The sequence below is a fragment of the Sander lucioperca genome, chromosome 10, assembly GCF_008315115.2.
Source record: "Sander lucioperca isolate FBNREF2018 chromosome 10, SLUC_FBN_1.2, whole genome shotgun sequence".
In the NCBI taxonomy this organism is placed as follows: Eukaryota; Metazoa; Chordata; class Actinopteri; order Perciformes; family Percidae; genus Sander; species Sander lucioperca.
The window spans coordinates 31,307,978-31,324,148 of NC_050182.1; the positions used below are offsets into that span (position 1 = coordinate 31,307,978).

A 16,171-nucleotide genomic window follows, 5' to 3' on the forward strand; every position below is an offset into this window, starting at 1 on the left:
TCTATAAGGTTACCAATTTATACAGGACATAATTCGTATTTTTCGTTATGGTAGACGTACGGTGTCGTAGCCTATAACAATGCCCCTATCTATGTACTGAATGAACGTAGGCTACGTCTGGCGGTGTCGTCACAGTTACGCACTGAGGAAAGCAGCGCTGCTATTGGAAAGTATTTTCGGGCTGCTGGCCGCTGACGTGCCCTCCATCCCATCTGCCTCACATCATCCTGTCAACCAGAGGTTACACCAGCCGGGATTACGCTCGCAAATATGTGATTTTGTACGAATACTACAGCCAGTTGGGTGTTTGAGGTTGCATGCGGCTATCTACAAACTCGCACCGCTAGTAAATAAGTAACGTGTGCGCCGGAGCAGCTTCTGTATTTTCAAGGTTTCTTAGGTTGTTGGACGGGACAGCTGCATCGACTGAGGTGCGTCCGATAAGACAAGTTGCCGTTGGATTTTTGGACAGCTGTCGCATATTTTCCTACTTTTTGTTTTACAAAAGGCGCGTAAAATAGGCTTGAATTATATGTTCTTAAATAATGTGGAATTGTTATTGTCAGGCCCGTTATGCCCTTAAATAACCCCAGATGCCTCTACACTGAGGATGTTATCATGCGACCGTTGCAGCGATTATTTGTAGCATCATTCTTTTATAAAGCGACATGTTATGTTTTAGATGAGTGCAGGCTGAAAGTGGTAACAAGGCCTGTTGTGTGTTTTCCGCTGTTCTCCATCAGGTTCCCGGCGTATTGCTCTACCTCCATCCCTGCGATGCTGCCCTGCCTGCGGAGAGTCCTGCGGCCCGCCCTCTCTTTGAGAGCCGGGGCTGCGTTGGCCACAGCCGGACGCAACCACCAAACACCCGCCATAGCACGGTTCGCCTCAGAGCCTCCTCTCTCCATACTGGTGCAGCGGTGTAACATGGGCACACATCCACTGAATGAGCTCGTGGAGCCCCTCGACTCTCCCCGGGGAGCCAAGGAGTTTATTTATACTCTCCATCCGTCTGAGCGTACCTGTCTGCTGCGAGAACTGCACAAGTTCGAGTCCATAGCCATAGCTCAAGGTAGGTGATGTGCTATAGTAGCCTACAGCTAAATATATTTTCATAATAAGTGCCACACAGCAGGAAAATCAATGGAAATACAGTCTGGCCATCCTTTTGAAATTGTGAGCAATGGATGAATAGTCTTTAATATACAACATAGGACATCCTATAGCCTACTTTATCAGAAAATGCATCATTAAAATCATTTAGGCCTATAATTGATGATAATGGTTTTTGTGCCATCATCAACTGCAGTATGTACTTCATATTAGATGTTGTTAGATCATGTTAGATCTATTAATCACCACTGAATACTACATGTAAAAACAAGCAGTTAACTTTTGGGTTAGATATCCACTTATCAGTGTAATCATAGCTGACATAAGTTACAGCATCAGGGAACAGGCTGTAATAGGATGGAGTAGCCTGCAGTGTGGTACACTGTAGTATAATGTCGGTAACATCACAGATTTGATTTTAATCTCCTGATGGGTAATGGAAGTCTAAGTCTAAAGTTGCAGTTGGAAGACTGATCAAAGCCTAGTTTCTCTTAAATATCACAACACAGTTCCACGGAGGGCAGCTTATCCCTGTGTTCTGTTTTGCAGCCGACCCTGACCTCTGACCTCCCTGAGAGAAGAGATAATGTATTGGCAGGGATCAATACAGTGTGTCACCATTAATTACTGTAACTCTTATTTCCACATGTATTCCACAAGAATCCCTCACACAGTATTTCAGTAGGGAGTAGACTACAGTATCCATCAGTACCTAAGCCTAGTTGTGGCTTTCAGACACAGAGAAAAAGAAGGAACTGGGTCGACCAATACAGAGACAGAAGAGAATAGAGGGATGCACTGAGGAAAGGCATGACTGATTGCACTGAGCCCTCAAATTGTGAATAAAAGCACTTTATTTCCACTTTATTCCTGGAGCCTTGCACGGATGGTTTTCAGTGGAGCCTTGTTTACTGTTGTGTCTCATGATGGACAAGTGATTCGTGGGACACCCTGCAGGGTATAGCTTCAAATATCTCTGACCTCAGAAGATTTGAAGTCAGAATAATCCCTAAAGTCTCTCAATTTCTCTGCACCAACCATTTGAATCTAATGCTCTTATTTTGTGTACTGCCTGCTGCACTCAGTGAACTGTATGCCAGGCCCCTTTAAACCATGTAGCGTCAGACTGCTGAATGTTGAACGATATGCATCAGTTGCTATGAATAGTGTCATGTGTGTACAGTTTCTTTGCAGTGTACAGTATGTGAGGCCCAGAATAACAATTAGCAATTACATGTGCAAATCACAGCCAAGACTGTAATAGTTAATATAAGCATGCCTACTGACATTGTGGCTTGAAAAGTTTCATCTTTTTGTTTAGTTTACAATTTAAGATTTCAGTTGTTCTGTTTCTTCACTTTTTACCTCGTCAGAGATGGTTTTTGAGGAGGAAAAACACAAACAAATGTTGCATCATTTTTTCTGTGAGTGTCATAATTTACTCTCTATACACTCCTGCATCAATAACCTAACTGGGAAGGGTAGCATTCTGCTGTCATCTACAGTATGGGGGATGGATGGTATTGATTCCTTAACATGATTGATTGTGTCATAGCAGTCAGCCACCTCTGTCCATGTATGCTAAAACAGGCCAGTGATGCTTCTGCTGACTGACAGCAGCTTAGACGGTTATATAAGTAATTTTGGCAGTGATGATAATGTTAAAAGTGGTGATTACAGAGATGGTAGTGATGGCTGTGAAGACAATGGTAATGATTGTTAAGCTTGACAGTGTCATCTAACTAGGGCTGGGCAATATATCGATATTATATTGATGATCGTGATATGAGACTAGATATCGTCTTAGATTTTGGATATCGTAATATCGTGATATGACATAAGTGTTGTCTTTTCCTGGTTTTAAAGGCTGCATTACAGTAAAGTGATGTACTTTTCTGAACTTACCAGACTCTTCTAGCTGTTCTATTATTTGCCTTTTCCCCACTTAGACATTATGTCCACATTACTGATAATTATTTATCTAAAATCTAAGTGTGAAGATATTTTGTTAAAGCACCAATTGTCAACCCTAGAATATGGCCGCAATATTGATATTGAGGTATTTGGTCAAGAATATCGTGATATCTGATTTTCTCCCTATCGCCCAGCCCTACATCTAACAGTTATTTTGCCGAACAGTTTTACAGTTCACACCTTTACGCTACATTCACACCGCATGTCTTAATGTTTAATTCGGATTTTTTGCTAAGATCCGATTTTTTGTTTGGCTGTTCACATTACCTTTTAAAATGTGGCCTATATCAGATTCCAGTGTGAACTGTTTGCGGTTTCGAACTGACCCGCCTGCGCAAAAGAACAATAACAATGACATCAGACGCAGCACGCTGTTGCACTTAAGTTATGGAGGAAGTAAGCATTTTCGCTTTTTATTCCAAATGTTTGTGTAATGTGTAATGAGCAAGTGCTGAGGAGGAGAAGAATGAAGAGAAAGATTTGGCTATTTTGGCCTTTTGCGGGGTTGTGGCTGTCCGCCGAACTTTCGCTCCTCTGAGTTTCAGGCTCCTCTTCGCCTGCTTCGTAGCTATCCAGCAGCTCCAATGGCTGACAGCTGGGTTTATCGGCCAAAACACGGCTAAGCTTGTTATAAAATGGGCAGGTGATGCGACCCCGACCCGCTTTGGTTATTGGAATCATTCACTTCTTTAAATTTAGCTTCAAGGCGCTTCACCTTCCTTTGACACTGTAGCCACATTCTCCTGTGTCCCCGTTCTTCCCTTTCGTTTGCTATTTTTTCAAAAACGGAGTGGTTACGGTATGATCCTTCTAGTTTTGATTGAATTGAAGTATCTCCCCATACACTAATTAGGTCTAACACCTCATTCTAGCTCCATTGACTTGCTCCATCACTGTTCTCCATTTTGTAGGCCTAGTCAAGTTTTTAATTTTACTGTCTGTGTCTAGGGCTAACTCCCGCCGGCGCATAATTGTGACAAATGTCGATGTAGATTGACGTAAAAGTCTCATCAAATCCGCCTTGGTTGTTCACACTGCGGCAGCATTAAAAAAAATCAGACATGGATCTGATTCAGGACCACACATGGAAGTGGTCTAAATCTGATTTGAAAAAATCCAATCTAGGTTCAGATTTGGGCTACTTTTGCCTGCAGTCTGAACGTAGCCTTAGTGATAGTTATTGCCCAATAAGCTTAGACCCTGTTCAAGTCCACCTAAATAGTTCCTCTCATTGCACAGATGATAATAACTTGTTTGGAAGGAAAAATATACAGAAACTCAGTTTGTCTATTGCCTGATTGGAAATACCCCTCCTGTTCCCATTCCCACTCTGTATCCAGACTCTGGAGAACTGGCAGAGAGAATTGTAGGAGGCTGGCCGGTTCGCCCCATTACGAGGTGTTTCAATAAGATTCTCCATGCTCGGCGCTCCTAATAGTACATCATTATTTTCCTGTCCAATGTGGTTGATTACATCCTGACCACATGCTGCCAGCCTTCCCTGTGCAGTTTCAACACTGAACAAACAGCGCTAAATCCCCCATGATCCTCATGGTGGAGGGTTTTATATCACACACTGGGGCTGCAATAAACAAGGTGTCACACTCATTTTGGATCACTGTAACATGTTCAAGTTGCACTTAGTGACTAGAAAACCATACTATTAAACATTTTAGACCATTTTAAATGTTTGGGCAAAACTTCTTTCATGATATTGTTGTGTGGCATGAAAATGGAGAGATGTTGTAATATTTTGAACCAGATTTTGAACCTCCATCCCCTTCTGTGAAATGCACCAGAGGGCTATAAATAGATTGACATCGCTGGCTTGATTCACAACTTCATATTTTTTACAATTCAAAAACCACCACAAATTTGCAACCAAAGATAGAGAATAATGTGGCTAGTGTACTGAGGTAACTGTATGCAGACGACGGCTACTTTCCTCTGCTCTCACCGATGGGGCCTACAGTACCTGGTTGGAGCGAGCGGACATCCTCACCTTCGCGCTATAAAACCCTCAGGGATCTTCTTACCTACTATATGTGCAGGGCTGCAGAGTAGCTGAATCAGTGATTGCTGGACCAGTCGGCACACTCTCTCACTGACTTGCCGGCCGATAGATTGATTTTTTTAGACAGACTTATCAACACCCATCGTCATTCTACCCAGACGCTGCAGGACACCTGAGGCAAAGCCCTTATTTTCCTGACATATATTACAGTATATGCAGGTTTCGGGGAATGGTGATGAAGCTGGATTTCTGCCTGTGGGTGAAACTCGCTGACACATTGTACTGGGCAGTCCTCAGGATTAATGGAGTCCACTGCATAATGTCCATGCAGGTTGTGGCCATATTTACCGAATTAATTCACCTTCATTCTGGATTGTGCTATTAAATTTAAGTTACATGTTACGTTACAAGATGCTTGCCTGAACATTTAGTCAGTTTCCTTGCTACACAAATTTTTCAAAGTTGCAACTGTTTTAGCAAACAGTTGCTTATTTACACACCCTGCAGACAAAGTGGAACATTAGCATTCATTTCAAGTTGTATTTCTGGTCTTTTGTATTTCTTGCCAGATGTCCAATTTTCACTCTTCTTTTAGATCTGTTTTTGGTCACCAGCAACCCCGGAGGAAAACATCTGTCTCTTTAGCTGCTAAATGCTTCGCTATGTTCACCAGCTAGTTGCTAACTTGGCTTGTCTGCCATTTGGTGCTGGGCAGGTAGCATACAGTCTGTTGAGTTTTTTGCTGAAAACAGTAAGCTGCTGGGAACTAGTTGATCACCCAAAACAGTAGAGTTGTTGGCTGTAAAATCAAAACACTGAGATGAAAGATTTTAAATCCTTCCGTAGAGCTGAGGAGAACTGCAGAGTCGGTAGAAAATGTTCTGTATGTAATAACAAACAACCCCTTTCACATTTGACCCATTGTTCATAGCATAGGCTGTGCTGTAAATGCAGTATTCTGGATATGAGAAGGCTTTGTTGATGCTTTTTCAGAATTGAAAACTTATCTTACCATTCTTTGAAAGTGGTACACGGTCCGGGATCAACTTTACTGGGTCTCTTGTTTTAATGTCAGACAGCTATTTTCTAGTCATGCCTCTATGTCATTTTTTGTGGTGGTGGCTAAAACTACTTCTCTTTATTAAGCATGGAGCATGTATTTTATTTCAAGTCACTAATAATCACAACTTTAGGGAAAGCAGACTGCAATACTTTTGTATTGCAATGTTTTTGGTGAAACAGTAGAACATGTAAGGCAGACTGAGGGCTGGTAAGTTGTTACTAGTTTTTTGTTCTTAGACTTTATTCTCCAGACAAATGTCTAGTGAACATTTTAGGGGCACAGTGTTAGGACTAGATGTTTGTTTGAGTAGAGAAAAGAGAAAGTGTTAGGAAAAAGCAAGTTGTAGTGGAGATCATACACAAGTACATTCACCTTACCTCTTGTAGCGATAGAAATGTCCCGTTCTTAGAAAAAGAGGAGAGAAGTTTGAAGGAAGCAAGGTACTGTAAGGTGGGGATGCAGACACTTAGAATGGATAAGGGAGAGATGTCGGCAAAGATTAATTTAGAGCAGAGGAGTAAACAGACGGAAAGCGAAAGGATGAAGAGAAGTAAAAACTATGAGGGAGCTAATAACCAAGTATGGTGCAAAGTAACTCAGACATATTTAATGAGAATACAAATCCCAATTTTATTCTTCTAGGACATTTAGCAATTTTTTGGTTTGACTCAAGCCAGAAAGAACAAAAATGAGCTCATGATTTCAACAAAATTTGAACATAGATATTTCAAAGACAATGAATTAAAAAAAAAATTGTGATTTACTATCATGACAGTTTAGAAGAATAAAGCTGACCCTGGTGAACAAAAGCACAGCTGAAAAGCCTTTTACACTTGTGACCAGTTTGTACAGCTTAGTTAAAGTGTGGATCTTGATGACTCATTGTCATGTTTGAGATCTCAGTAACTACACTGTCAGAGACCAGTTTAGTGATTATTACATTAGTCTTTTGCATTGCAAATAAATATAAATATTTGAAATGACTGACCGACTAATACTGGGACAGGGATTTTCATATAAAACAAAATGATTAATTATTAATTAATTGATTTATTATTATCTATTGATTGTCTAAATATCATTGTGAGGGTATAATAATGATAGAGAGCGTGGAAATAAGGGGGCTCACTGTAACTATGGTAATTAAAATAATTGATGATTACAGATTAGTTGAAATATATATTATTTTAACGACTTGTTGAAGGACAAATGCTGTCACTTTGTCACGTAATAATCAATATGACATTAACACTGTACAGTCAATAAAAAAAAAAGAAAAATGACTTTGAGGTTAATTGGAATTATTCTGGGAATTATTCCCAGGAGTATATGCTGATCTATACACATTTTTTTTTGGGGGGGGACAGGTAAGCCTATTTCTCATACTCAGACAGGGAACATATTTGCATATTGAGTTATCTTGTTTGCTTGACAAAAATCAGTCATCCATTACATTTTTATACAATGGACAAAAGTACAGAGAAATGAAGCAAAGATTTGGAGAAGAAGGCTAAAGGAGAGATGCAGCAGATAAATGAATTAATAAATAAGCGACCAGAGATCATGAGATTCTGTTCCATCTGGCCCTCTATGATCACCAGTTACTGAGTGACTCAGTGACATCCACTACTAATGTGGTTTTCCCACAGGCCTGCTGGTAAGAAAGAAAACGTGAGATGAGACAGGATAGAAGCAATTTCCCTTCATGGCTCCGAGGATGGAGAAGTAATGTAGAGGGAAAGTGAATTGGAGATGCAAAAGAGGAGAAAGAGCAGCAAGAGGGAATGGGGGATATCTAGATGATTTTATGACTTTGCTTTGTTTTTCACCTCAGTGACCCTTGAGGCTACAGTACACAGTCTTAGGGGCATAAACAAACCTCTTCCTTTCATTGTCTTTAAACAACCCGTCTTACATTTGTCTTAAAGTTTGAAATTCTTCTTCTTCATCATCTTAATCTGTTCTTGAACCATGACAAGATTCAGCAGGTATAATGAATCCTGCATCAAAGCTTTCATCCTCTTTTCTCAGGTTTGTCTATTTCGAAGGGAGGCTTAATATTTGTTGTGCTCAATGCATTGCTTTCATAGTGCCTGATAATATTATATTCCATCTTTCATGTTGAAAGGGGAAGCCATATCCTCTCTCCCCGCCTTTCAGATTATAGCCTTCTAGCCTGAACTGACGGACCAAGGAGAGGACCTTTCTCCACTCTGCCTCAGCTCATACCTTCTTATTGTCATGCTAATTCACACACGCTGTGGCATAATGGTGGTCCATGATGACATTTAACCTGCTGTGACCCAAGCACAAACACAACTGACTCCCTTCAGTCTGGTACTAAAAAAGTAGAGGCATCATCAGCACTGATGAACATTTGCATGATTTGTTATGATGCTGCCATCATGCTGCTACTTGACTTTCTAAAAGGAAACAGTGATTCTCGCTGAATTACTTGAGTAAATAACATGCCAGACAGTCAGTTATATTGCTGTCCAGTGGACATTGTTGCTCTAACATTTGTCTTGTAATTTGTGTACAGAAATGCACCATTCATCACACAGACACGCTAGAACACGCTGTGGATATTTATTGAGCGCAGTTTGCTGCCAACAACAGAACTGCAGCCATTAATAACTAATCAGTCTCAGTGTGCCAAGGAGATTTTAGACTGAGTGTTTTTTTTAAGATTATTTTTTTGGGCTTTTCCGCCTTTAATTTTTGACAAGACAGCTAGGTGAGAAAGGAAATTGTCACAGATCGGATTCGAACCCTGGACCTCTGCATTGAGGCATAAACCTCTTAGTATATGTGTGCCTGCTCTACCACTGAGCCAACCCAGCCACTGACTGAATGGTTTTAACTGCAGTGGGTGCTGCTGAACCCCCAAAAATTAAGTGATACCTGCTATCGCTGATGCTAGACAAATAAACAAATAAGCAGAGTGATGTTGAGGATGAGTGAGTTTTTTTCCTTTTAAAGGATACCTTATTTATATATATATATATATATATATATATATATATATATATAAAGCTTTATTGCAGACACCGGTCCATATAACACATAATACAATATATATAGTATAGGAGATACAAAAACACATAAAAAATTGCATATTAACCTATAGGATACACAATAATACATAAAAATTACATATGAGCCTATAGGATATAAAGGCTATTGCACCAATGTCGTCTTAACCTAGAAGTGTATCTATAACAGCTTTTCAGAGGGCTGACGAGAGCTTCAATTATGTGGTTCTCTGACTTGTCCAAGCGACACATAAAACTAAACATCAATTGTCTTAAGAGTGCCTCACACGTTGGCACTCTAGTGGACACAAACAAATGACTGGCACTCTGCCACCTAGGGAATTTGATTAGTCATACATAAACAATATACCACAATTGACTGTTTATTAAGCCCAGCCCCACTTTAATACTGTTGCTACGCCAAGCTTTACATTTACAACGGTGGCAGATTTATCTCTCAAAATTCATATTGATTTTTGAAACAGTTTGTCCTTGGTGTTGGACAGTGGTAGACAAAAGCAGGCCTTTAAGTTCTACACAGCGACTGCTGATTTTGCAGGCTGAAATGACAACTGCTGGCAAATTTTATTAGCTGTAGCTAGCTAGCTTATGAAGCTAACTTAGCTTCATGAATTGGTTCAAAACTCCGACATGTTTTAAAAACTCAGTGAAAGGGTTCTTATGTATTTGATAATTACATACATGATATCATGCTAATGAAATGCCTCCTAGCCTTTGAAGTAACATTAAGTTAGAAGTTAGGTTGGTAGTAAGCAAGTTAGTAAGGCATGCTAATGTTTGCATGTTAGAGCAGCTAGTAACGCCTCATTTTATAATCCATCACTCACACCTTTGCTCAATTATTTTTTGGTTTTAGAAAAGCTAAATAATAAAGCACAACCTTTCAAACTGTTCAGGTGCACATTATCACACTTTATCACTCAAACAAAACTAAATTAAAGGCAGACTACTGTGTTCTTTTACAGGTTTTTTAAATGGTAATGCACACTCAGCCTTAGCAAAAAGCAGTGACGTTTACTACAGTTTATCATTAAGGTTATCAATAATCTGAATGCAGGCACTAACTGAATCAACGTTAGCTGTGCTAAGTTTGGAAATAACTGCACAGAATCTAAGCAATGTAATGTTACTGCTGTGGACACCATGTACACATGGCACCAGTAAGTATGTTAGGCAGCGGCAGCATGAATGTTTGGATTTGAATACATAAGGAACACTACTGGGAAGCTACAGTATTATATAAAAACCTCAAACAAAACAAAAATGAACGGACCTGCAAGAACCACTGTATTTTAACTTTTTTTTGTTTTGTTCGGAGAGTAAAATACATGATAAAGTTTCTTTTCCTTTGAGTCTTTGAAAGACAATAAATCAGAGCCAAGGTTAATCATTATATATGGAGCCCAGTATGTGAGATTGTCTTCCAGTTGACAATCTGGCACCAATTAAAATGTAATTATTCAGAAGATATGAAAGATGGAGGAAATTCACTACATACTTTATGGCTCTTCCTTCTTGTGAAACCTAGACAGATGGATCAAGGCATGAATCAAATTATACGGGCACCACAGCAGCCCAGGTAATATTATTATGCACAGCAGGATGCGTTTGATATTCATGGTGGTGTTTGTTTTCGTGAGCTTGTCATTTCTATCACGAGGTCATGATCTTGAGAGCGTAAAAGACAGAGAGGGATCATCTTTTTTTTTTTTCATGGGACAATATGACCTCTGAAGACAACACACCTCCAAACTGTTTTCCCCTTTCACTTCTTTTGCTCTGCTGACTCCTCACTCACTGTCTTTTCTCCTCTTATCTCTCCCACTCTCATTCTGTCCCTTCACACTTCTATGAGATGTACCACAACACATTATACCTTCCCCCAGAGGCTTCTGTAACTGACCTTGCTACACAGTCACCATGGCTGCTAAATTCACTGCAGTCCCACAAGACTTAAGTCAGCACTTTATAGCAGGTATTAATATTTCTCTCAAGGCCTGTATTTACTGCTTTCTAGGTTTACCTACCTAAGTTTCTTACTATATTGGCAAGTTGACTTCACTAGCTGCTTTGTTGACTGGCCCAAAATACATATATTGAAATTGCATAGGAAGGATTTATATTAGTAAATGTTTTTCTTGTTAGCAAACAGCAGACAGTTACAGAGTCCAATATTTACTCTCCTAACAGCTCTGGCTAACTCTCCACTACTACTTACTTTAAATGTGTGCTGTTTGATGCTGGGGATATAGTGTACAGTCAGCTTCCAAAACTCTTTTCTTTGCTGATTAGACCACCTTTAAATTTAGGAGAGTCATGCTTTGAGTTTGCTAAGCTCAACTCCACATAAGAGTGGGTGTGCTCCAACTAATGAAATCCTGGTTTGTGTTGTACCAGTGTGGTTTCCAATATTTAAATTTGGAAAACAGAATGTGCTGACCCTGGCTTAAGCAGCAAGTAGGGTACAAAACGTACCTTTCCAGCATATGGTAAACAATGGAAATATTACTGCATAACAACTGCACATGTTGTACACAAGCTGTTTAAAGATGCAGCTGAATCTAGTAAAACTCACTCTCAATAAGCATCTTTCTCACAGCTCCCGCGTCTCTACCTGCTGCTGTTTATCAGCTAAGACGGATTCAGTATAGTTTGTGCCACTGTTGCCCTGTTTAAGCAATTTTCGCTGCTCTTGCTGATATGTACATTAACATGCAGCATGCCGGTACGGCCAGATAGAGTGCAGCCAACCATCAAAATGTAAAGTTGTCCCGCACTAAACAGAAGCAGGAAAAGAGAATCAGGAAGATGGTCTGTGCACACCTACACAGAAGTTCTAATTAGCCAAAATAAGTGAAAACACCTGTGCATAGTTTGTGGGCGTAGTGGAGTGAGGGGTGTTAATTCTATCAATCTGATAGAATGACTAATTGACATCTAGGAAGGCAGGTGCATGTAATTAAGTGCAATTAACTTGCATGGATGGAAACCAGCTTCACTTTTGTTGCCAGCTTTGAGAACCATGCCTTTGAAAGAAAGGGCTGCTGTAGGATTTGCATCTGCTCACAACTAAAATGAAGTGAGCATTCACTGTAATATAGGTGGAACCTTTTCGGGCTGTATCACTATTTAACTATAAAAATATGGTGTTATTATGGCATCTTATTATCGGTTTAAACAATTCATGTAAATGAATGTTCTCCCAGGAACGTTTTCGTTGTGTTAGTGTTACTAAAAACCACAGGGGAAGTCATTGTAAACTGTTAAGCTCTCGGAGTTAGTTAGGCAGCCCATTGCTCAATTAAAAACATTTCTTTACTTTGTCCTTTGTTCCTACTGGCTGGGTGCCGGCAGTAAGGCAGAGAGGAAACAGGGCTGCTTTCTTGTTTTCCTCCTGTCGCTTGTGGTTTGCCATTTGTCTGAGGGTTACTTTCAAGGATTTGTGGTTGTTTTTGGTCTGTTTCTGTGTTTAGTCTCAGGCCCTCCACAGCTGTCTTAATTGGCACTGGGGGAATAGACGGGTGTCTGTTTATATTTGTCTACCTGCCATATAGAGTTCACTCAACTCACATGGGAAGAAAAAAAGTACTTTGCTGAAATTCAACCACAGTGTTAGGCATCAGTTTGTGTGGTGTCGTGCCCCAGGTATTTTCTTCTCACGGGTATATACTGACTAGTCAATTCTGCATTTACTGGGAGCAAGCCTATTATTTTCCCCTCAGCAGACAAAGAATTTGAAGTTGTATTATGACTTTCAGAAGTCCGCCAGTATGTACTGTAAGAGCTTGGCAAAGGGGAGCAGAAACAGAAATAAATAGCCTTTCCTCCAAATGAGCATTTTATATGCAAATCACAAGCTGAATGTGGACTCAATCATTTTGTCAACTACATTGGACTACTATATTAGAGGACATTAGATACATAAACATTTCATGTATTGTCTGCTTTCTATTGAGTTGTACTTCCTTAAATATATTTATTTCTAAATCTAATTGCCTTTTGTAGGTAAAATTTATTTCAACCTAGACTTTAGAAGTTTACTAATAACTGTCCCTGCCGTCTTGACCCACATTCTGCGTGCTGTGAAATTAGCTCTTTCCTGTCTCATAAATCATAGGAGAATATTGAGGTGCAGTGAGGTTGATGAATGGCTTTAGCCTTCTATTGTTCCTGTTCTGCTGAACTCTCTCTCACACACACACACACTCACTCACACACACACACATACACACACACACACACACACACACACACACACACACACTGCAGATAATATGATATAGATTCACACTGATAAACACATGTTTATACACTTACACACCACACCCCTTCACACACAATTCTGTGGGGAAGATGATGTTTCTTGCTAGATAAAGCCCAAGACACACACACACACAGAGGCAGTCACATACACAAACTGCATTGAACTGCTGCATAGTACTGCCATTAAAAATGCCCGTGCAAATCTTCTGGTTTCTACCACTGTAACATCCAACACCTAACTTTGCAGAAAATCGTATTGCCTCTATTTATCATTTTCATTGACTGACATAACTGCTGTGAGAGAACTTGGTTTTTCGGTTCCTTCGTAGACTTAGCTCCAATTTCCCAAACTCTGTTCACACTTCAATTTCATGCCGTATCAGCACCAAGAGACAAACGTGTGGAAAAAGCGGCAAAACAAAGACAGGAAAATGAGACTTGTCTCTCCCCTTCAAACAATCACAGCTTAAGAGGACTTCAGTGTTCAAACAGACTTAATTCATAGCAGCAAGGAGGGAGGGAAAAAAAAGTGAAACAAAAAACCTCAGGGTAAAACCCAACTATCCAGCACACAAATATATAAATGCTTTTAGATAAATATGAACAAATCCCCTTAATGTGAGCCTTTTAAAAGAGTAAATGCCATCTGGCCTGAATAGGGAATATAGAGTTTCATAAATAGCACAGTATTGGTTAGATGCAGAAGTGAAATATTAGATGACATGATTAGATTTTTACTAGTTAAAAAACAATCACATTAGCAAAACAAGATTTTAGCAACGCTAACCGCAGCATGGCTCGGTCAGTCAGACAATCTACCACCCAACTGTCGGATGGATTGCAATGAAATGTGTTGCAGACATTTATGTCCCCCTCAGGATAAATTGCTTTAGTGATCCCCTGTACAGCTTTACAGAACTGCTAGTATGTCTGTAGTCTCTTAGTCTTCTTCATTTGTGTCAAAATGCTGCCTGGACACAGCCTGGTTTCTGCTTGTTTAAAGGGGCTGTACTCCATATTCAGAACATCAATATAGCAACAAACACACATTTTGTTATGTAAAGATATAGTGGAGTAATGGCGTCCTGAGCAGAGAATGAAGTCACATTCCCTCTGTGTGTTGCAATCCGAGATTCTCTGTTCTTTGTTTTGAAAGCCGGTCTGGCCGCACGTGAAAAAACATATTTCGGGTACTTCATGTATGGGGAACAGTCTGTGAGAGCCGTGTGAATGCAAACCCAGCACACTTTTTTCCAGTATTTCAAGTACAGCCCCTCTTTCAAAGAACATTTCACTACCAGTTAACAGCCTTGTTATAGTCTTAGATAATTTGTAGGCTGAGCATAGTTAATTCTTCAGAGAATTGTTGTATCTGACTTGGCAAAGAACAGTTAAGATCTGAGCCCAACAGTTTTCTGTTTATCTGTAAGCACAGTCTTCATCAGATGCCAGGTGTGTGCTGTATGGGTGATTCTGCAGTAGTGCAAGGCAAGATAAGAAAAGGTTTGAGATGAATGAAACATGGCTGCCTCGGTATTAATCATGCTTGTGGTTCGCTACTTATCACAGCCCATTACATGTTTTCATCACTCCTGTCTGTTGGAATTGAATTCTTTTGAAACAGCGGCTCTGGGGGATTTAAGTTACCATGCAATCAATACTTTATACCAGAGGAGTTCTGAGGGCAATAGACAGCTATGTCAGCTACCACAGTTCTAATAAATAGCTGGATTGGGAGAGAAAAATCTTCAAGGAACTCTGTTTCTCGACAGACCTGTATTTTAGCATTGTTCAACAGCGCACGGCCATAGTATCTGCTGTCTGAGAAATAGTTAAGTGCACCAAAAACCTCTGAAAAACAAATGTTCAGCAGGCATTTTAATTCATTTCAACCGCTACTGTTCATTGCACAAGTATATTGGTGTTTCTACACGATATTTCTGCAGTTTCTATAACCTTGACTGACCCTATTCTTGTAGAACAAATATGGATGATAACAAAGTACACAATTTTGTAACGGCACTAAATTACAAAAGGAATTATCTGCTTTAGTCTTAAGATAACCCAAGCTTGGACCAATGCAAAAATACGACCCTGAAGTTGAGATATTTTTCAGGGATGACTAGTTGCCATATTAACATGTAACTTTCCAGCGTACGACCAACCAATATCATTTTGCCAAACCTTATGCCAGAGAGGGCTGAGAGTATCCAGGTGTTTGTTTAGTGGTACCAAAGTACAGTATGGTACCACTGGTTAGTGACATCCATACGATTTACAAGTTATCTCATATTTCTAAAGCATTACAGATATTAGTGTCATATAACAGCTGAGAACAATTCAGCATCAGCTGTTTCAGTGAGAAAAGTGATGTGGTTGATGCAGCAGTACACCGACAGCGTCAGCTCATAGATACAGTAAGCGCAGGAGGATAATTGAAAGCCTTTAATTAAATCCTAGAACAGCCCATGAATGAGTAATAAATGGAAAGAAATATGCTCTGGTACCTAATTGCCGAAGCCCTCTGTGGGCAGGATCTTCATCTCTGCCAGTTTCTTCCTGTCTTGTAGTTTGACAGTTTATGTATGCTTTTGTAGCTGAGAGGATTTTCCAAAACCTGTGAAATGAGATAAAACCTTTAATGATGCTCATGGTTGAAATTGGAAAGAGACAGCATTTCATTATGCA

General features: G+C 39.9%; 1 protein-coding gene across 1 annotated transcript in view; it reads left to right on the top strand.

The window, feature by feature from the left end:
- Positions 1-151: 151 nt before the first annotated feature.
- Positions 152-16,171, top strand: part of LOC116049223 (transmembrane protein 65-like) — a 44,780-nt gene continuing 28,760 nt past the window's right edge. Inside the window, exons 1-2 of the mRNA XM_031298672.2 lie at positions 152-431; positions 744-1,072. Coding sequence (XP_031154532.1) covers positions 778-1,072 — 295 coding nt within the window. The 5' untranslated portion in view covers positions 152-431; positions 744-777. The remainder of the gene's footprint in view (positions 432-743; positions 1,073-16,171) is intronic.